General features: G+C 34.7%; 2 protein-coding genes across 3 annotated transcripts; one reads left to right on the top strand and one right to left on the bottom strand.

The window, feature by feature from the left end:
• The first annotated feature begins 290 nt into the window (after window positions 1-290).
• On the top strand, window positions 291-16804 carry LOC135607064 (uncharacterized). The gene is made up of 6 exons (XM_065098555.1): window positions 291-414; window positions 536-644; window positions 5724-5740; window positions 12941-12979; window positions 13066-13137; window positions 13308-16804. The coding sequence occupies exon 6, from the start codon at window positions 13310-13312 to the stop codon at window positions 13679-13681; it is 372 nt and encodes a 123-aa protein (XP_064954627.1). The 5' UTR covers window positions 291-414; window positions 536-644; window positions 5724-5740; window positions 12941-12979; window positions 13066-13137; window positions 13308-13309; the 3' UTR covers window positions 13682-16804.
• Window positions 10406-23240, bottom strand: LOC135607063 (MADS-box transcription factor 23-like). 2 transcript variants are annotated; one of them, XM_065098554.1, is made up of 9 exons: window positions 22992-23240; window positions 22650-22846; window positions 21119-21197; window positions 12915-12976; window positions 11306-11405; window positions 11175-11216; window positions 11009-11092; window positions 10740-10894; window positions 10406-10654 (listed from the first exon to the last, which is right to left on the bottom strand). In XM_065098554.1, the coding sequence occupies exons 2-9, from the start codon at window positions 22829-22831 to the stop codon at window positions 10624-10626; spliced, it is 735 nt and encodes a 244-aa protein (XP_064954626.1). In that variant the 5' UTR covers window positions 22832-22846; window positions 22992-23240; the 3' UTR covers window positions 10406-10623. The 2 variants fall into 2 exon arrangements, with proteins under 2 accessions (XP_064954626.1, XP_064954625.1); XM_065098553.1 differs by having other exon boundaries at window positions 22946-23239.
• Between the last annotated feature and the right edge of the window lie 45 nt (window positions 23241-23285).

Below are 23285 nucleotides of genomic sequence, written 5' to 3'. Positions count from 1 at the left end.
AGGTGGGCTCCAAACCCCGTTACAGACGCCGACGCGTGTCCAGCGAGCCAATAAACAAAACGGCACACGAGCCGGTTTAACCCACCCGGGCGGTCCCATGCACCCCCACCCTCGTCGTTACACTACACCTTAGCAATCCCTTCTCGACACGTGGCCGTGGTAAGTTGGTTCTTCGGGGAGCATTTGTCGAGTTGTTTTGTTCATGGTTTGTCCTCTCGGTATCATGCGCCTTTTGCTCGTCGCCTCTCTGTCACGCCCCTCGATAAATATATAAGTTTGGCGGGCGACGTGGATGGCCGCGAACCGTTCCTCAGACCCCTTATTTTACTCCTCGGGAGCACCGTACGCTCCTCCTGCAAAATATCTACCGCCCTACCGTCGCTCCTTCTCTCTTCGTGGTTGGCTTGCTTTCAGGTACTGCTGCTTCCTTTTTTGTCTCTTGACATCTCATAGATCTGATCTTGCTTGATTTCTTCCGGTCTCGGTTGTTCATTGTTTCGGGTAATGGAGATCGTGTTTGATTGATTAGCTCTAGTTTTGAATTGGGTTTGCTCTCAGATCAATGGCCGGAAAACCCTCGGAGGGAAGGAGGAGAGAGAGAAGAATTGGTGCTGGCCCTCGTTGCCGAATGACGGAAATCTGAGGTAAAGACCGAGTTCTTTACCTATCATGATCTTTTGAGTAATCGCCGATTATTCCTTGAATTCGGAAGTGTTTTCTTGAAGGTTTTGATCGGTTAGGTCAGATTTGATAGGTTGGGGTGTTACTTTGACTATGAAATAGCTATCGACGGGCTTGTACGACCTAGTTTTGTTGCTTCTTCTGACGGGTGCGTGATTGTGCCATTTGGACCTTGCTTTACTGGAATGGGCTTGCAGTCTAACTTAACTCTGGCTTACTAGGGAATTGCTGTACATCATAAGGTCTTTTCCTTGATTTTTTTAGACTGTAAGAAGTTTTTGTTCAAAGTTTGGGCGTGTTGTTGTTGAGCATTAAATATATTTCATGGACATATCTTGGAAGAGTTCTTTGATACGTTTCGTGGTCATACGCTGCGAGATGTTTTGAAACATATTTAGTGATAAAACTTGTAAGCCGTCACGTCGAAACCCCTATCCGGTATCAAAAGTGAAGTTGTTTCTTATCAAGTTTTCTTAGCTCGTACGTTCATACTTATGAAAGACGATCTGCTAAGTGATTGTTTTTGGTCCACTGTAGCACTTTTCTTGCCTTCAGTTTTCCTTGCTAAACTTTGGCTACAAGTCTAAGGTCAGTTCTAGGAAAGCTAGTTTTAAGTGCTAAATCACTGGTCTGTAATACTTTCTTTTCCTAAAAAGTTAATAAATATGTCTGTAATTATTTATGAATATTTATGATATACTATCTTTGTTTGGTTCAACATAACCTCAATTTGGGCATGTAATGTGACAACCATGAGAATGCAAATGCCATGTGTAGAACATTAAGATTTAAAAGACATTACCTATTCAGATAGTTATATTTCTGATGGATGTAAAACCAATGCTATTTGTGTTGTATCCTATTATATGTATAATTTCAGATAGTTCGATTAAAAGGATACAATGATTTCAATTAAAAATATTAAAGGACTAAAAACTAAGTAGAACAATATTCCCTATTTTGTTTGCATTTCAGAATGAAGTTCCTCTTAAACTGTTAGCTCTATAAAGTTACGTAAGTCCTGAATGGTTAAAAGAAATCAGATATGATGCATTCTAAATTGTACTCTAGTACTACAACATGCTTTTGTTAATCCTGAAAATATCACAGTATATTTTTCATGGAAATAATTTTCCTGTATATTTTTTGATGTAGGTAGTTATTTGTCACATTCTTACATGAAATAAAAAAAATAAATAGCAGTATGACTAAACTTATTTATGGAATTTCAATGTTCTGTAGTATGTAAGAGGCATGTATCATTTAAAGATGACTTCTAGATACATATGGGTAGTATCTATTTTTACTCATGCAGCCCAGTGGTTTTTGGAAGAATGATAAGGATTTAATGGAGTCGAGAAAGAAGATTAGAGAAAAAATAGAGAGAAGATATGAACCCCGTTTGGCCATTAAGCAAACCCAAGCTATAATTCATTTCACAATACCAAGAGACATGATACAACTTTGATTCAGACCCTTCTATTGTTATTGGAGCAAAGAAGTTTAATTACAAACACTCATTATCTAGTAAGATATTGGATGATCTTTTGTCCCATTTTTCCTTGATAGCTATAGTTGGGAACCCCACTTTTACATTAAGTGTTTGAAATTGTGGCTTTTCGTTCAAGTTTGCAAAAGTGAACTTGGTGTCATTCCATTGAGAGACCTTGGTGGAAGTCTTGGGCTGATAAAATTGCAAACACATTACCAGACTTCCAAAATTTGATTTTGTACATGTCAAATTTTCTTGGGGTACCGTTCATGCTACAATACTATTGTTGCATTTGGGAACACATTTATATTTTTAATGTGCAATTTGAGAAAGAGATTTGAGTAAATGTGTACTTGTAGAATGCTTTGAATGTTTGGTAAACAATAAATAAAAAATATATTTTAAATGTACATTGACGTAAGTGTTGTTTGGTAAAATTGTATTATAAAAGTTCATTGAATATTTCGTGACAAATTTATCCTTCTAATATTTTTAATATTTTTTTAAGAGTGAATACATATTTTTCATTTAAATTAATAAGTAAATAAATAAAACAAATAAATGAATGTTAGTAATCTTATAAAAAATTTTGTATGGCCCAAATATATAATAAATAAAAAATATAATCATATAAATAAATATAAAATAATTTTTAAAAATAAATAAGTAAAATTTTATCTTATAAAAAATATAAATCATAATAAACTTATGCTTCTTAAACAACTAAAGTTAACCCTAATCTAAAAGGTCACTTTCTATTTTGTATAAATAACTCCAAAAATACAAGAAAATTGAAAAAGACTGACTCGAATTCTAAAGCATTTAAAGGAAAATTAGACTTGATCTGACCATTGGTTTCATTAAGCATTTATAGATAGTTCCATGAAACTTCAAAATGAAAGCCCATATATACTAGAAGTATATATATTCTGTGGTTCTTACCAAAGTCTATTGTAATGGGTCATTTATAATAGTATGACTAGACATGACTGTAGAGAAATGAGAAACCTTGTCATGCCTAACTTTCATTGTATATAATATATATCACATAATAAGTTATAATATAAAAAAGACACTATTTGACGACCATTTAAACTTTGTAGGATAAGGGTTGCATGTAATGTCTGGGGTATCTCAACCTTGTTAAAACATGGCTAAACCATATGTGCTTGACCCCCCTTAATTCGACTGCTTTCTATGAAAGACACATAAGAGGACAACAAAATTAACATATTAAGAAGTTAAGGTCTCGGTTTTGTCTATATAGAAACCATTATACGTTGTCCAGGATTAGCCCTCAGTGATAGTATGGAATAGAGTTGGCAATTGAGGGATGTGTCACTAAAATTTAGATTTTTTTTAATGTTGAAACTGAGGTAGCAACTGGCCAATTTCTGAAATTCTACAAAGATATATCATAATAAGCAAAATAATTGAGTTAAAAATACTGAGCTGAACCACAACAATGGCAACAAAGGATTATATGATGTTGGTGGTACGGGTTTAGTAATTGTTATGCACCTGTCAACGGTATGTTTGCATCTAGCCAAAGTTAGATCATATTTTACGCTGGTGTCTTTTCATAGGCTTTATTGTTATGATGTTGGTGGCGTACCTACTGACATACATGATGGAGAACCATCTAGTTTTATAAAGGATTTCATAAAAACTTATTTTAGGCAAAGAAATTCATGAAAAAATCATCAATTAGTTGGCCTAAAAATTCTAACAGTTGTGTGGAAAATTGAAGAGCCTTTTGGTCTTTCTAGGTGCTAATATTGGGACTCTACTTTTGTATTAAATGCACTCTTGTATTAAGTGCACCCAAGTCTTTCTATAGCACATTGGGACTCTATTTTTGTATTAAGTGTACTCTTATATTAAATACACTATTTTTCTTCTCAGCTGTAATAAGTTGTTTTAAATCTGTTTAGGTCTCTTAAAAGTCACATTTGGGGTTTCTAAAAGGCATACAAGTTTACTAGGAGGTTACTCTTGAGAATCATTGTCTACGTTGATTATCCTAAGGCACTAAGGCTCCTAAACCCTTATAAATAGTGAAGTTTGTCAATGGATGAGACGCTTTAGATTTGAATGAAAAGAATTGCATCTTCTCTCTTCTAGCCTCTTACTCTCATTTCTAATCTCACACTTCTCTTTCTCTCCACTTGTCTACTCTATTCTACATCAATACATTATGCTAGCACATCAGCCACTTTGGCTAGTGGTGTGAGATTAATTTAAAAAACTTGTTTTTCTTGTTCTACAATTTAATGTGCATAGTAATATTGTCAATCCATTTGCATGATAGTATTCATAAATATAATGAATTAGTTTGTGAAGTTGATAACATGGAATGGAACAAAGTCATAATTATGTAGTTAAAAAAAGTTTAATTACATGACACACAAACTTAACTATAAGCATGCAACAACATGAACATGACAATCAATGAACAAGGCATCATGTCAAATCAGCAAGCTCTACAATGACATATGGTTTTTTACCTACCAACAAAACATGTACCATCAATCTAAAATTTTTATGTTTGGATGTTGTGTTGGGGGAACTTGCTTCTTGACACTTGGCCACATGTGATGCAGATGTACCTACTATACTGGTCCTATGTCTTATGCCATGCCTTGGGCATTGTCATCCTGATATTATTGAATAATATTAGCCTAGCCTTCCACATGATGGGACAAGTGCCAATATGAAATGTTTTTGTGGGGCTGGGGAGGAATGAGTAATCAAACCTATCCATAAGTGCTAGGATCCAAATCATTTGACATGGTTTCCACATAAAAACCATGACAGGAAGGCATTTGCTCAGAAGATAAGTCTGGTCAGGCTATTGGGAGAGTCCTCAAAGTCTTTGGGAATTTGAAACACATGTTGACAACTTGACATCACGTTCATATACTTGAAATCCATTGATAATATGGCAGTGATCACAACAAACTTTGACCAATGTGATCTAAGCTATATTTCATGTTGGAGAAGTCAACAGTTGCCCTTCTCTTATCTACGCCTTGCATGTGTTACCCTTGGGATACTATCTCCTTCCACATTGTTGCCATTGTCCAAATTGCAAAGTTCACATCCTCAATGGACTGGAAATTTTGTAGGATATATGATAGGTTCTAACATAATCCACAAATTATAAATGATTATTACATTAATACACCATATCAGTGCTCGAGTCGAATATAATATGAAAAATATCCACAAATAGAGTACAAAAGGTTATTATTGGACATGAATTATATACTATTTTAAGTTATAGTCCACTCCGACATTGGAATAATTTTCTAGTACCAGAGTGATGAAGTCTCTTCACCTTCTTTAAACGGTCTCATATCATCACATTTAAAGAATTTTTACATGTATGCTTCAGTTTATTATTTTATGTTGTAGGCATGTTGAAGTTTATTCAACACTGATACATTTAAGCATACATACATACATATAATATCTTGTATGTATATAAGCTATTATTTGGGTTGAAACCTACATCACTCATGACATATATTTTGACTTTTTTCTTTAGATCTTTCAAAAGGGGAGGAACTAGCCTGAGGCAGCAACTGCATAACTTGCAAGAAGATCTGGGTATGTTGTTATCTTTAGATGAAAACTTTACAATAAAATTAGTTGTTACAATTTAAATCTGATTGTTTTTCTGTTTTGATAAGTGACAATCATAGGCTATTGGCATGTTTTATTGTAGAAATGCAATGCTGTTGGACGCCTGTTTGTTGTACTTTAAACTTGCAAAACAGTTCCCATAGAATTATTTGATTAAAAGTTCAAAGTTTATACGTAAACTTATAATGAAAGGAGTACTTCTAGTCATTATTTAAGATCTGTCTGCTTACTACTTATGCTTCTATTTGTGAGCAATCAGATTTTGTGTTATCGTATCTGGTGTGAGTCGTGTGACAACATGCCAGGTAGTTTTATCCATTCTGGAGTCGTCAGTCAAATAACCATTTTATTTATTTCTGCTTGTAAGGATGCAGCCAATTTTTAGCAACTGATTCAGTTGTTTCCTGTACCTGCTTTTAACAAAACAATGCCATATGTCATCATCGTAGGTCAGAAGCTCACTCATCAACAGTCAACAGCACAAATTGGAATGGTTTTTACACTATGAAATCAAAAATTTAAATCTCCATCATTTGAATTTTTGTTGTAAATAAAGGTCCTGAAGTTACTAGATTTGACTTTGTCATTTCTTAAGGCAGATAATATGTTAAATAACATTGTAATGTCTATCAATTTTATATTTTTTCCATTTTCCTTGTGTGTTAGCTTCACTTAAATTTTGGACCAGAAAACTTCAGATTCAATGTATTTGTTGCACTTTGTTGGCTCTGTGTAACTGTGATATGAAGTTGATAGTTATTCTACTTGTGCTGAAGAATACTTTAAATTTTGGAGGTTCTTTCCCTTGGTCTTTGTTGAATTACTTTTTTTTTTCACTTAGGATTTGTTTGATCCTATGGAAAAAATCTTGAAAATTATTCTCCAAGAAAACTATTCTTTCTAGTGTGTTTGATGGGAAAACTTTAAAAAAAAAAATTATGTTTCATATATTCAGGAGAAGTGAACTTTTTGTTTTTGGTTTTCTTTCTTTGATGAAGAGCTGCTTCCGATGATTTCTCAAATATCTTTTTGGAAAAAGGAGAGAGCTCGAATTATTCTTGCAAACAACTTGGTTCCAGAGTTAGTTATTTACAAGAAAAGAATAGGAAAAAGATTTCATTTCCTCTAACATGATGCGAACAACTTGGTTCAGGAGTTAGTTATTACAAAACGAGGTCTTGATGTCTTTTATTTAGAACTAGTAGAAGGTACTTTGCTTCTATCAAGTTCAGTCGTCTTTGTTAAACTTTATCATTGTTTTATTTTGAAATTAGCTTGATAGCAGTTTGTCATTTTTGGTAAATGTCATCACCATGGTTTTCAAAATCAGTCAGACTGGTATTTGCCGACCAGTTTACTGGTTCAATAGTGAACCAGTAAAAATGGGTCAATACCAGGTTTACCACCTGACTGTATAACCACTACTTGGTACTCTTTTGGGCAATTAGCCCTCTCATCCTTTCTTCCAATTAGCAACCCTCTTTTCCTCTTTTCTCTCATTTATTTCAAACTGAAAGCCTCCCTCTGCTCTAATAAGGTGAGTCCTTCCTGGTGATTTCTCTTCAATTTCTTTTCTCTTTTTTCCTTACCTTTCTGCATTTAAGTGAGAATGCTTCAAGAAACCATGTGGCTTGTTTTCTCAAATAATCTCCTTTAATCCTTGTGTCCTCTATAGTGAGGTGGCTACCTACATGGAACATTATTTATTTGCTGTAGCCCTAAAAGGACTCTGTTAGTGTACTCTAGCTGCACATGAACCTTTCTACCCATTAGCATGACCTAAGATCTCAGTTGAAGTGACTATTGACTAATAAGAAGTGCAATAGCATTTTCAGTTTATCCAATCAATTTTAGGATTGAATTTAGCAGAAATTGGTTTTGGATCGAGTGAGAAAAAATCTTTCTTTTGTATTGTTAAATTCATTTCTCATCATTATTTTTAGTGCCTATTGATCGGTTATCTAAAATATGGGAGATCCATATATATTGGTCTGAAAGATCTTAAGATGCTTCAAAAAAGGCAGTAGTAGTTTGGTAATCCAAATCTACATTCTGATTTGCTTTATAATAATATATAGGACAGCAAACTGACATAACAAAAGAACTAATACTAAAGATAACCAAGAATGAAGATGGAATTAAAAGGATAGGGAATAGAAGCTATGGAAACAAGATAGTCAAGAAACTTCAGGGAAACTTGTCAAAGGCAAGAAAGATAACAAAGCTTACAGAGTTTTAGGAAATGTCATTTTTTTTCATAATTTACTGATAAACTCAAGATTCGTGCAAGTCGTCTTCAAAAATGATTTAGATATTTAAGTCTGTAGACACAAGGAATCGATCCAAATTTAGAACTGCAAACATTCTCCATGGTGACTTAACAACTATTTTTCAACTAAAATCGACCAACAATTTAAATTACCCTTCCTGGCATACAACAAACAACTTGGACAAAATTTTCAGAAAAATTAGGAAAGGGAAAGATTTTTGGACACAACTAATCCATGCAAACAAAACCACTGATTCTATTTATATTTACTCCTATCAAATTTTATCAGAACTGAATGTTTCTTTATGTCCTATTTTATGAGCTTAGAGCTCTTTTATATTTTAAAAATCTTGTTTGCACATGACTTGTAAATCTATAACTATGAATAAAAGGTTGGATTTAGATATATCTTGGAAAATTACTTATCTTATCACATAATGTATTGGTTTCTATGATCATTTGGTCAGAATAAAATTTAAATGATTGCTTTCAAAAAGCTAATTTCTTAATTTAATAGATAGCTGTATTGAAGTAAATGAAAATCTAAAGAAAAAAGGGTTTCACTTTCATCTTTTCATATCGTATGGTTCATCAGTTCCCTTGTGCATGAGATGTGTTGAGTTAGAATTAGTCCAGTTCTTACCATCTTTAATGTTTTCTATCTTCTTTCTTTAATTTTGTGTTCTTGTGGTTAAGTGCATACTTAGTGGATTTCTAGACTCAGCACATGTCCTTGCAAAAAACTCGTTATGATCTGATTCAACTTGATTGTATTCATAAGTTTTTATGGTCCTGTTATGTGCCAGACCTTGTTCGTTGCATACTCAATTTTTCCAATCACACAATGACAATTTTCTTGCTATATTATAATTGAACTCTAAAATCATTCCTATGCTTCTGAATAGCTTCTCCAACATTATTGGACTTTATTTACATAAATTTTTTTATAACCTTAATCAGGACTAGATTTATCAATACAGGACTCCGAATGTTCTTGTTTGTTGAAATTTCATCTTGAGGTGCCAACTCTAAATATGAAATCCCTGTATGCTGTGGCTTCTGTATCTGTCAGATGTCTAATTTATTCTAGAAATCCACTTTTTCCCTGTCCTACTTGACTATTTTGTTTGGATTCCATGGACTCTGTGAGTAGTCAGGTCTCATCATGCACATAAACATGTGTAATTGAATTCTTCTAAACCTAGATTTTCTTGCCAGGCTTTTAGGTTTGAACAATATTTAGAACACCTGGATTGGTCTATGATTGATGCCCTATAATCGGGTGTGGTTTTTCCCAATACCCTACGATCAGTTCGAGGTTGGTCAGAACACACTGATGTATATGACTTGAGCTCCAAGAGGATATGGGATAGGTCATTTGTGGCAATCTACCAAAAGAATTCTCATTGTTCAAAAATACAGTCGCATAGGTGTATGCAGTGACGTATTACCTCAATGCATAGTCTCTATGTGGCCACATATATGGTCTGTGCAAGCTTTAATATATGATCGCCATGTGGTTTATATTTTTTCTATTATTCCTACTAATATATTATTTTAATAGTATAAAATAAGATCATCGTGCTATTTTGATCACTTACATTTTGTATGTATCCTATTAACTTTATATTATCCATATTTTTCGTGCTATTATTTTGTTATTCTTTCAAAACTTTTCAGTATCTGCCACATATGTTTCCAGTGCTTATGCACTATGTGGGACCTTAACTGCATGCATACTGTGACCACTTTTCAGAACATTGACACTTACCAGGTCAGAAGTGGCTGTTGTTTGGATTTCCACTAGGTCCATTTATGGATATCCAGAAAAGGGGGATATATGCCGCAATTGGTCATACATGAATGAGAGCCTGTATAGCATTGATATCATTTGTTGTTCAATATATACCCAAGAGAGCCAGCAGGAAGTTATTATTTTGGTTTCTTATTTAGTGTGGTATATTTCACCATTCACATCACATTTCAACATGATCAATTCGTTATTCTTCTTTTCTTTTATTACCACTTGTCTGTGTTAGAGGTGATTTAATTGAGTGGGTGAGTAATGGACTTCATTTTATCAGAACATGCCTACTGCATGACTCTTGAAAGGTTGTGCATGTTGACTGACGAAGCTCCAGTCATAAGTAGTCAATTTGTTGACAGATTTCCTACCTTACCTTCTGTTAACTGCATTCTCTCTGTCAGATGGATAATAAACCAGTCTTGCAATGTTGTGATGGAAAGATCCTGCTGAGTAGTTCTTTAAGTTGCAAGTTCAGCTTTGAATTCCTCATTTAGGTACAAAAGACTACTTAGCAAATTCACAATACATTTATTGCAAGCAATAAATACAGTTTCAGTTTCTCAGATCTTAATACCTAGCACAGTATTCATATTTTCATGGTGATATAAACTTTATACAATAGGTGGCTAGAATGTTTTTGAGCCACTGCTGCACTTTTACGTAATTAAAGATTACTAGCCTTGGGACTCTGTAGCAGTGAGATAATAGATGGAAGATCATGAAGAGTCACTCTCCACGTGTCAGCTGAAGTTGAAGTCTGGTGCAAATTCAGTAATAAGTTGTACAGTTAGACTAGAAATTTTAAATGTGTGAATTTTCTAATGTTTGTAAAAAAAAGTTACCCTAGATTTGGAGGTTGGGTCTGGGTTCCATCTGCTTGCTGTTGTGGCTGGCTTAACTCTAGATGAATGGGCACATGTGCTTCATCCGTAAAACTAAAACCATATGGAATAATTGAACCTCCATCACTGCCAGTTGTTCCCCTTGTTTCATAAACCTGACAATGATGATTGATAGCTTAACTCATGTTATACATAATTTGACAGCTCATCAAGGGATAAAATTGGACACTTTTATGGATCTATGATGAAATAGCTTTTGTATCTGATACCTTCTTGTGCAATTCCATGTTTTCTTGACGAACAAGGTTTACCTTCTTGTGCAGTTCCATATTCTCTTGGTGTATAAACCTTCCCTGCAATGAAACCAGCATCAATATAGGTGAACTAGATGTACAATTCTAAACTTGTTGAGAGGTAGCAAAATTATGGCATAACCTTTTGATCCAGTTCTTGAATTTCTTCTATTAAAAGTTGGTCCTGCAGGAATAGAATTATTTGTACGCTATAGAATAGTTGTTGGAAGAAAGTAGGTATGAAATACTGAGTGATGCAAAGTAAGCAAGAACCTTCTTCATTCTGACATTACGCAGGCTCATTTCTAGTTGGTTCTCTAGATTCTGTAGATCTTTGACATTTAGGCCAGAAAGCTCTTCTCCCATCAACCGCCTGCAGTTGTTGACACAGAAGCAATGGGCTCAGTAATTTTTGTCACTAATTTATGACATTATGTGTTTATGAAATTATTTCCCAATATAAAATCCATAATGATGATACGTGCAGCCTGATAATTGGTTTTGCGAACCCTTTGCTTGGAATTCTCAGATTGATGGATGCATATGTAATGTTTTTACTCTTTTTTGGGGAAGATAACTAATTTAGTGGCATGTCATGCAAGTTTGAATTCTGGAGAGACAATTGTTTGTAAGCTTTTGCATGCACTAATTAACTATTACATTGAAAGAAATTTGTATTCACCGGGTGTATTTGAAGATTGAGTTTAAATTTACTGTTGAAACATCTTGTCAGGTACTCCTTTTATGACTTTCCTCTTGTCCGGTGCTTCTTGTCTGGGATTTCTGTAGCCTTCATCAGAAAGGCATTGGAGTGCCACTTGCTCTGGCATTCAATCAAACAGAAGTTTGATTTTGTGGGTTGGGATATTCCAAGCATAGTCTTGTACTCTTAAAACTATATAACTAAATTATACTATAGAAACATCTAAGTTTCATTTGTTGACATTATCTAATTTATAGCAATAGTTATGGGTTCTAATTCTGTTGTGTAGCATGTAATGACTCAGTAGTGCACTGTGACTTGGTTTCATGTAACTGGTCATCCAAATTGTCATTGTTCCATCAGTTTGTGCACTGCTTATCTGAACTGGTACCAGCATATATTGTACAGAGGTAGTCATGGACTTTTGCTGAGTCCAAAGATACGGATTTATGATACCTTTATTTGTCTCTGCATAATCCATGTGTCAGGTTTATCCATGTCTATCTGGTTGGCTTGCTACTGTACATGTGTTTGGTAACTATTGGGCTGTATTATAGTTAGCTGTATTTCACTTTCTCCTTGCTTAATGAGTGTACAAATAAATTTTGTGTTTTCCTTAAAACATGATATCACTTGTTATATTTCTATTAAGTTGGATTAGCATTCCCTTTACCATATGCATTGTAGAAGATTTACACATGATAATACTGTCATAACATGAAGAATGGAGCTCATTAGCTCCACTGGAATAGTAGAAATAATTTCCTGACACCCAGAAGTCCTAGTAATTTTAGTTCAGAAGAGGTCACTTAGATTATAATATTTGAGGTGTATCAATTCGTTGATTGTTTTGAGTTTTGATGTGGCACATTGTTTCCTACGTCTTTCTAGTGCTGTAACTAAGTTCTTACTGTTAAATAACATGAGCATTCATTCATGAAACTGACTCCACATAATTGTGGCCTCATTGCGCGGCGGCGTCAATATCATGAATAATACATGTTATACAAGACACTGATATACCAGAGAACATATCTAAGTCCAAAAGTTCAAGCAAAACTGAACATTAGAAGTAAACTATCCATGATAATGCTACTACATTTTTTGTGCTTATCTACAGAAAAATGGATTTTGAATGACCATACTTTTATTTGAATTTGTAGGGTATAGTGAGCATACCTATGATTTTCTTGCAAGTTATGCAGTTGCTGCCTCAAGCTCGCTGCCTCCTTTTGCCAGAACTGGTGAGTAGAAAGCACAATACTCTTACAATGTTGATATGCAGTTTTTAAAACTTCAGTAACTAGCTCCAAAGGCAAACATGTTTTAGAGGTGAGCTGTTTGATCAAATGTAACAATAAAGACCCGCAGATCTTAAAAGAAGTCCATGCAGAAGTTCTAGGTAAGAAACTATTAAATGATAATAGTTTACATATGAATGTTAAGGTCATGAATATAACTATAGCAATTTGCTATATTTATCATTTTCTTCATTTTGGCAGTTACATGATTACATCATTATTTATTTACCCATATACTTCTGGTGGTTTTTTTTTTCTTTCTATGCTTTAGAAATGACAACTCTGATTGGCGCAGTAGTTGACATGAAGATCTTCGCAGAGCATTTGCTTTTACATCTTGAAGACAATAACTGTACAAGCATATTTGTATGTATAGTAAATAATCTTAATAATTACTGCCTTAAATGTTCTCCATTTTCTTATTCTTCTGTAAAAATGACTTCAATTGATATCGTAGCTGACATCATTCTAGTCTGTTTGTTGATTTGTGAAGATTTTGAGAAAGGTGCATATTTTAAATTTTCAGCCATGAAGGTTCAAGTGAAGTTGTTAAATAAATGGCATATTATGCCATCTTCTTTAGTCAATTCTTTAGCTTTAACAGCTGATATGGTAAAGTCAGAGGAAAATTTACCAAAGTTCTGAAGATTAATAGGGGTGATTATAATCATCTGTGATTCTTACAAAGGATATAGGCTTATAGCTTTCCTTTTTAGAAATGTTGTACTAGAGTTAAAAATTGACCATTCTTGATAACCTGATTTTTTTGCGTAGTTATGATGCAAGATTAGTCTAAACATGCCAATGCAGGTTATAGCCAGGTTAGATCAACTGATCTAACATCTAAAAATATCCTTCATCTTTGTCTTAGAAGATGAAATTTTAAAAAGGCAAAGTAATCTCTTGTTTTTCTTTTTTCTTTTTGAGTTTCATGTACCAAACTCATGCCGATCTATGGCCAAACCAAAATGGGTCCAGTCCATGATAACACAGTTTGTTGGTGTGTACCATGGTACCAAGAAGGGGGAAGGGAGAAATAGGAGAAGAGGAGGCAAAGGACAAGGGAGGAGGAAGACGAGACAAAGGAGGAAGATGATGAAGAAAGTATAGGGAGATCAGATGGGTCAGCAGTGACTGGCTGTGGCCATCGGCGGGTAGGCAACAGGTGGACATGATAGTAGTGGCAGGGCAGCATGCATAGGGGAGAGGGTGCTGGAGGTAATTGTAGGGTCGGGGAGCTATGAATAGCAAATTGCATGACCCCCTGCCCTAAGATTTGTCACTCATATTGAAAAAATAAATCAGACCAGGATTGCCCAAAAGGGGGTGGCATGTATTGGTTTGGGCAAAATGGTGATCCTTGATCTGACCCTTCATTTTATTTGAATTCAACAACTTATGGAGGAAGTAGAAAGATTTTGAACTCGAATTGTGTAAATATGTTAATATACTGAATATGGTTTAGAATACATTGAATCCTGATTCTAAATATTAGATGATAATAATTCCAAATACTAGGAACTGTGGTTCCTAGGAAGCTTCAGAATCATGGAGATTCAGAAGCCCTTGTATTTAGGTTTCTCTTTGATTCCCACTACTGCAGATAGGGCTAGGCTAAAGGAGTGAGAATTAAGGTAGTTAAGGCTCCAAATAGATAATCTCAAATCTGTTGAAGATATTGAATGAGAATGACGACAACAATAATATATGAATCATAATACTCATGTGCATAATATCTAAATGAAATATAATTTGCAACAAAAACAAGAACAACACCAAGTCATATATCCCAACTATATGGTAAATAAATGGAAAGAAGACAAAATAATACATATTAACTTATAATAATACATGATGATAATTGATAACCCAATATTTTAAGCAAAATATGTTATGTGTCCAAAGCAATATAACTCCATCTTATAAGCTTAAAATCACATTGTGATAGATGGGGTTGGGGGGTCTACAAGAACGTATTCCAAATGCTAGTTTATTGTTATGTCAATAGGTTGGATCTATGCCAGATTGTGTTTCATGTTACGTCGATATATTGGATCTCTGCTAGATGGTTTATGTGGATAAAGTGAGGATTCCCACTTGAATTATGGGCTAGATTTAGAAGTAATCGAGTCTGAAAAAAGAACATACGCTTAGTTGTATACAACTTGTATCGAACGAATGTCGACCTGTAACAGTTTGGTATGCCATGGTCCACTTTCAGTACAGAGTATTTTACAAATACAGGACATTATGTATCCCAATATTGACTGTACCAGTACATACCGCCTGCACTGACTGTAACAGTTGGTGTGCCACGGTCCACTTTCAGTACAGAGTATTTTACAGGTACAGGACATTATGTATCCCAATATTCACTGGACTAGTACATACCACCTGCACCGACCAGTATGGTAATCTAAGATCATGATTATCTACTTATAGTGGCTTGGAAATTTGTCTTTTGTGCACCGGAAGATTTCATAGAGTTAATCCAAAATTTTTGCAAGATGTCCAGGATCCATTCTTCATGTTAGACACATGTGAAAGCTCTTTGTTCACAATCAATTACCGATACTCATACAAGATCCTCGAACAAGAAGCACAAGGGGATATACTACTATCTACAGTACATTGTGAAAGGAGAAGCAACTTTGCAGTTTTCTAGTTTGCTATAATTTCTTATTCATCTTCAAGCCTAGCCAGATTTAGGAGCAGTTTCTTAGGCAACCTAGTGACGGAGAACATCCATGAATGATATGACATTGGGATCAATCATAGACCATTGTATGTAGTTTTCTGAGATACTTCTGTAGTAAGAATATATCCTATATCAGAAATATAACCGTCATATTATTTCCAAGAGCCTTATTTTTATCTTTTTTCTTTTTGGGTTACTCTATAACTGAAGAAAGTTGACATGTCAACAAATATACCAATAGAACAAACAGCAGCAGTCCAGAACTTGTAACTCAGAAAGGATAAAATTCATGAAGGTTGCAGTGGAAGGGAACTTAGTTGTATGGAAAGATGTTGCTCCTTTGCATTTGGTTTTGCTACGAGCATGAATTTGCATCTTTTTTTGCAAATCTCTAGTATTTTACTACTTTGTCAAAGATATGACTACCATATAGCTATGTTGTAGTCTCTATGTGGATGCGCCATTCTCTTGGCCCTACAACCCTTGTGGATGGAGAAGTCCTCTTAACGAGGCAGACAAATTGTTGACTCAAGTGACCTGTTATTATTGTGATATCGTAGAATGAGCAGAAGATCTGATTTTGATGATATCAATGAAAGGATCGAAAGTTTTCTACTGGAACTAATTGAATGATCCAAAGATTAGTTGAACAACAATCTAAATTTTTGAAAATATGGTTGGTTAGGAGGCGCACACTGGAAGGTACAAGTAACTTTGAGCTGATTGTGAAAGCCAAACAGGATATAAGATCTGGTTCTTATAGTGAAATCCTTTCCGAAGTCACAGAAGCTTCCATGATGATAGTAATTTAGCATATGGAAGTTGACTTGTCAAATATTAACATACTCTTGATGGACATGAATTGCCAACTTTGATTTCTAACATTGGCAACTGCACATTTAGCTTCAAGATCTGTTCCCTGCACCCCAACATATCCATTGTGGATAAGGGATAGGTCATCTCTAATCAGAAATGAACTATTTGCATTTTGGATCTTCTTCAAATTCTATTGGTTAAAAAGATTAAGCAGGACTAACTATTAGAGAATAATTGTATGATTTTCATCTTCAATGCAGGACACTCTTTTCATCCCTGGCCTTGTCAAATATTAACACTCTTGATGGACATGAATTGCCAACATTGACTTCGAACATTGGCAACTGCATATTTAGCTTCAATAATGTAGATCTGTTCCCTGTGCCCCAGCATATGCATTGTGGATAAGGGATAGGTCATCTCTAACCTGAAATGAATTATTTGCATTTTGGATCTTCTTCAAATTCTATTGGTTAAAAAATATTAAACAGCCCAAACTATTAGATAATAATTGTATGATTTTCATCCTCATTGGAGTGCACTCCTTTCATCCTTGGCCTTGCTAAAATGAAGATGCCAAGTTGTCCAACAAAACATCAAAATAGCTTGTCCTTGCAAGTTATAAAGCAATGCTCCATTTAATATCTTGGTTCATCTGGTCCACATGCCAAGTTTTATCGTCGCTACCATGTCCCTGCCATCATATAATTTGTTGTGTTGTTAATATGAAGACGACAGTGAGCGGAGCATCAAGGTCATCATTCTGCACCGGAGGATTTTGATGGTACAGAATTTTGTTTCTCATCTAATGTTGTTCTAAGAGGATAAAGTTTTTGCAAAACTCTAATTCCGTTGCTAAATATGTTTAGGGACATAGGGTACTCAACATCATATGATGATTGGGCTAATTGGCATAAGTCATTTGTCAAGATGTTCTCTTGTTCCTGTAGTCAAATTGATGAAATTGTTATCTGATGAAGTTTGGTGAAGGCACTGATTTTACCTGGAGGCTAATCATACAGACAGTAATAGAACCTGAGGTGGTATAACATAAATAGAATTAACTTCTGAGGTTGTGCTTTTTTTTTTCTTTTTCTTTTTTTGTCTTTTGCGATTGTGCTTGTTGCAAACATACAGTGCTTATGACAATTGCAATATACAATCATGTGCATGCAGTCCTAGGGCTCTTTAATCCATAACTTCACATCTAATTTTTGCTTCACTATCTAGGCTTGCTTTTAAGCCTTTACCACCACTGCCCACATCTACATTTGATAAGCATTCATATCTGAGTCTTTGGAAGAAACCTTTTTTTTTTTTTACTTTTCCTATATTGTTGCTTTGATGATATTCTGTTTCCTTTGCCAGAAGTTTGAGAATCTGTGGTCATATTAGTATGCGGTGGAGCTACTTAATGATGATTCCTAGCGTAATTGAGCAGAATCTGAAGTTGTCATGCCCAAACAAACAATAAGTGATCTTTATCCACTATTGAACAATACAAGGCCTGAAATTTTATTTTCTGTTGAACTTTATGGCAGAAGTTCCTCGAGAAATCTGAAATCCAGTGAAGTATATGTATGACGTGGTCCTTCCATGCTATTTTACGTGTAACCAAATTTATAAGCTATACAATGTTGCTATGTTGCAACTTTGAATTGATCAAATCACCTTCTGCCACTAGTTGGTTACAAAAAGGGATTTAGTGTTATGACTGTTAATGACCTTATATGAATATTTTACATGAATAGGCAGAATCTGATGTTGTGGTCTTAAAAATCAAGTTAAAGGCATGCTAGGAGTACAAATAAAAGGAAGCTACCAAACTATAGAGGAAAATTATAAATTAAAGGTCGAAATGAGTGTAAAGTGCTAATAACTTTTTTTATAAGAATTAATAATGGACAAATATGTTATCTCGAACACTTCTAATTAGGTATTTAATTGTCTCCCAAAATATCGTGACCAGTAGGTTAACGTATGGTGCACATCTTAAGGCTTTTAGTACCCTTTTTTATACAACTCTCGAGGACTGAATTACTAGATAACTGTTAAGATTCCTATATTATAATATATCTTACATCACAACTAGACTACTTATTTAGATTTACAATTTATATAATAAGGATTTGAATCCTCAGCCTAAGATAAGATAAAGTGAGTCAAACATAACATCACTTAATTCGAGTACATCACTATTTGATTTTGTTTGAGCATAAAATTTATTCAACAAAACTATTTGTTCTGTGTATAATTTATAGGTGAATGAATCGGATGCCATCATCAAACTAATTATTTATATATATAAATTTTTAGGATGTGGATTCAAATCCCCAACTTAAAGTAAGCAAATTGTATGTCACCACAGACTAATTGCTTATACTCCAGAGGGTTCAAACCCTAAGCCAACTTATGGTAAGTAAATTGTATATCACCACAGACTAATTGATTGTATTCTAGAGGATTCAAACCCTTGGTAGGTAAGTAAATTGCATATCATCACAGAATAATTGCTTGTATTCTAAATGATTCAAACCCTCAACCTAGAGTCCGTGAATATGATATATCACCATCATATATTATTGAAGTGCAAAATCTGTAAGATGATAGCTTTTATTCTCAATCTAAGATAAGTGATAGTTGATCACGTGACAATCGGACTAATTGTCTAGGTATCAAAAAAATATGATGAAAAAAGTTAAACCCTCAACATAATTAGAATATAAATATTATCAATTGTTTAGGTTTATCTCTGAGTTAATTTGAATATAAATTAAAATCAGGCACATAATAAAAAAAATGTTATCATCCCATATTTCAACTATGATTGAATCTTGTTGCCAATCCAGCAGTCCAATTATTATATTTATGAAGAGCAATCTCAAGCAAGATGATAATGAAGATCCCATTATAAATAAAAGATATTGATTGGATAATGAAACCTATTAATGGGCCCCTAAAGTGATATTAAGTTTATTATGGATTAGGGCTAACTTAGCTAGATTATCAGGTCGACTTCTAGAAAATCATCTGGGCTAACTTAAGTAATGTGGGAAATATCTTATAAACTATAAATTAAAAATATTTTTTTTATTTGGATCAAATATGTAAATCAAATTATCATCACAAACAAACTTATAGTACTCGTATAATCTATTGGCATAAGCGCCTTGTTTCAAGATTTTAAAATAATAGGTATGGCTAAACAAGATTTGCATCATAACATGGTAGATTCATATCATCAAAAAATTTCAAAAATATTTTTAAGATCATGACACCTTTTCATGGAAAATTATTTTCCTTTCATTTTGCTATCAATTGTCTATTTCTTCCCTTCCTACAACTATACTTTTGTCCTCCATCTATCAATTATCTATGATGATGCCTTTATCGTACTCATGATGCATGGGAACTGTACTTGTTGCCAATTAACCCTACAACACTTAATACAAGTTCCTTCCTCGTTCTCATATATGTTTGATACATCATTGCCCTTGACGTGCCTAAGTCAAATTTGTACAACTAGGAGCTTAGTCTATCTTCACATTTTGCTCTTAATAATCTTTCGTTATCAACCTTATGCTTCCATCGATTTACATTAGATATGGTGAAAAAATGAACCAACTCTCCATGGATGTGTCGTTGAACTTTGCACTATACCTACATCAATTGCACAACTGTCACCACAAACAATATTAGCTTCTGTGAATGGTGAAAACTACATGACTTCGTTTCTTGACAAACGCTTGAGTGTTTAATTCATCTAAATTTGATCGCTTGAGTTTCATCGACCTCGGTTGACTAAGTTTGACCATGGATCATCATAGCTAGATCACACTCAATACCAATTGATTCAAGTTAATTCTATCCCAGTTTGATCAATTCCTAACTAGTTGCTCATTGATGAGGCTAATTAAGCCACTAATTCTAACGGGATTGAGCAAGTTCAAATCAATTTAAATCAGGATTTTTGAGGTTCTCGCCTCAAATTCTTGTCAAATTAATTTGGTCATGGATGATTTTAGATGAACCATTTCAAGCAGGTTTTGATAAACTTACCATGCCTCTGGAAAGAAAAAAAATGAAGCAAATGGAGAAAATCAATGAGAATATTCATCATGTTACACATCTCTTTTTAATACGAAATATTTCACATTCTCTTTTTAGTACCAAATAATCAAGCGTATGTTTCAGTTCGTAGTTGGTCAAACATGAGAAAAGAATTAACTTTTATTTTCACTCAAAGAATTTCCCTAAAACTAGTTCATGGAAAACCTACAATCAAACTTTAGAGAAATGAACAACTCTCTTTCAAAGAATACAAAGTGTTGGGATTATTTTAGAGACGAGCATTGTCACTTGGACAAAATCAAAAAAATTGAGCATCAAGTCTATTGGAAGATGAAGTTTCATGGCATTTAGTAGTAAATTGTAAGAGTATGACATGATAAATTAAGCAAACTAAACTGGAAAAACATATGCAACTGGTTAATAACAAGTGAGTTAAATAATCCAGTTCTTAATAAACTTATCTACATAACAAATACTAAAGCTTGAAGTGTGCGTACCTTAAGTTCCGAAGTTGCAGAAACAATCTGCTGTTGCTCTTCTTTAGCTTTGGTATATCGTTCTATGACAGACTTCATGCTGTTATTTAGAACATGAGATTGACTCAGAACATTTATTTATATCCGTTGCAACATTTAAGAGTGTGAACTAATAACATAATCTTTCAATAATTCTCTTCTGAAAGTTATTTAGGCAATAGCAGTGAATTTAATCAATAGAATGTAAAATTAACATTTATAATGTATTTCACAAAACTGATGATATCATGCCATATACTCCAAAATGTATTGTTTGAATTCTTGTAAAATAAAACATATGATAGAACAAAAAAACCTAGATGCATGGTAGCTCATAGTAAATCCTTCCATCTTATCCACCCAACGTGTGTACATACGATTGAACTCAAGCTTCCTTTTCTCCCTAAATCAATACGTTAAGGATTACTAAAAAAAGAAGCCTATGGTTCATTTTCTTGACGATTAACAATCAATGATTACCAATTATCTTTGCAAAACAAATATTTGATACCAAAAAATAGTTACAAAAGAACTTAATTGTTTGCCAATGCCAAAAGAGTCACAAACTATAAAGCTAAATTTCGTGTCATTTTAACATATATGGAAACATATATATCAACTTTACAAAAGTACCTTCCACCTGCAAAGAGCAGTTGTGGGTTAGGTTGCTAAAATAAATAACAGTTTGAAGCATCAAATGTTGTCTCCAAGAAAAAAATTGTACAAAACAATGCAAAACATAGGTAACATACATACTTCGATTTGTTCATAAAAGTAGATCTGGAAACGGATGTAGAATGTTTCCAATAATTTTGTTTAGTTTCTTAAATCACAGTCACTTTGCCAATGTAGACTGTCATTACCAACAGGCTGAAAGGAGTTTCTACTATCAGGCATTTGTTTAGGTCTCTAGGATCGATAGTGATGAAGTTGGATTAAACAGAGGGCACAAACTAAGAGAGAGCCAGTATTTCTCTTTTTTTTGTTTCAAAATGGAAATATTTTGCTTACATGGAATTTTTCTGATGGAGAAGAATAATGACAACTAAGTCTGAACCTAAGCATGCTAATACTGGAGATTCACCGGTCGTTTTCCTAGGTTTGTTGGGGGAGGTGCGCATCTCCCCCAAGAAAGCTTCCTAGATCTCTAAAACCTAAACCTCTGAAGAAAATAATGGTCGGAGGGAAATGCAAAGAAAGCGTCTGCTATATTCTCGTTTCCAATGACTTTCTCTTGTAGACTCGATTCCAACGATGTATGAAGTTATGAAAACGTCTTCCAAGGCAAGCACAGCCTCCAACCCAAACCCTAGAGGATTTCAAGGGATCACTACAGCGACCTCAAAGAGGATCCGCTTGGAGGAGAAGAAGATATAGATCGATTAGCCGAAGCCAAGACCCATAAGATCGGGGCTCCGACCAAGTATTCCTGCTTTCGTGCATGGGTTTAATAGATCTCTCTATCCAGGAGATCAAGATGATATAGAGCAAGAGAGAGAGAGAGGCAGAGAACCTGGAGCTGGAGAACTCGTACAGGCGGCCGGTGCTGGAGAAGATGACCAGGCCGACCTCAGCGTCACAAAGGATGGCGAGCTCCTTGGCCTTCTTCAGCAGCCCGTTCCGCCGCTTCGAGAAGGTCACCTGCCGGCTGGTGGTGTTGTCGATCCTGCGGATCACGATCTTCCCCCTCCCCATGATCCACCACTATACCTACTCCCATCAGATGCAACGGATCAACAAGAAGAACAAGAAAGAAAGAAGCACAGATGACAGATCTACACATAGCAGAAGACAAGAAGGAGGATGAACCTTCTTCTACCCGACGACAAGAAGCCGAAATGGAGCTGCTCCTCACCTCTCTTTGGTGAGGACGGATGCTATCTTTCAACATCTCCCCCCCTTCCTCCCTCACCTATTTATCCAATACAAAAATAGAAAGGGGGAGAGAGGAGGAGAGAGACGACGCTAATAGAATTCTGACAGGTAGATACCTTCACGCACTCTCTCCTCTCCTCTTCCCCACCTCTCCGAGAGAGAGGGGAGGGGAGGGGAGGGGAGAGGTTGGATGTAAGGTTTCGATTTGATTACTGTGACGAGCGTTTGATTCCTTTGTAAGCTTTTGTAGTGTTGTTGCTAAGCATTAGGTGCG

This window comes from Musa acuminata, chromosome BXJ2-3 (genome assembly GCF_036884655.1).
Source record: "Musa acuminata AAA Group cultivar baxijiao chromosome BXJ2-3, Cavendish_Baxijiao_AAA, whole genome shotgun sequence".
NCBI lineage: Eukaryota > Viridiplantae > Streptophyta > Magnoliopsida > Zingiberales > Musaceae > Musa > Musa acuminata.
Note: the sequence above shows the minus strand (reverse complement) of the source record. Positions and strands in the feature narration are given on the sequence as shown.

Excerpts from the sequence above, each read along its gene's own strand:
- LOC135607063 (XM_065098554.1), bottom strand. The coding sequence starts at position 22,831 with ATGGGGAGGGGGAAGATCGTGATCCGCAGGATCGACAACACCACCAGC. Across the intron at positions 11,093-11,174 it reads TTCAAGAACTGGATCAAAAG|GGAAGGTTTATACACCAAGA; the intron begins GTTATGCCATAA and ends GTTTCATTGCAG. Across the intron at positions 10,655-10,739 it reads ACCCAACCTCCAAATCTAGG|ACTTCAACTTCAGCTGACAC; the intron begins GTAACTTTTTTT and ends AATTTGCACCAG.
- LOC135607064 (XM_065098555.1), top strand. The coding sequence starts at position 13,310 with ATGACAACTCTGATTGGCGCAGTAGTTGACATGAAGATCTTCGCAGAG.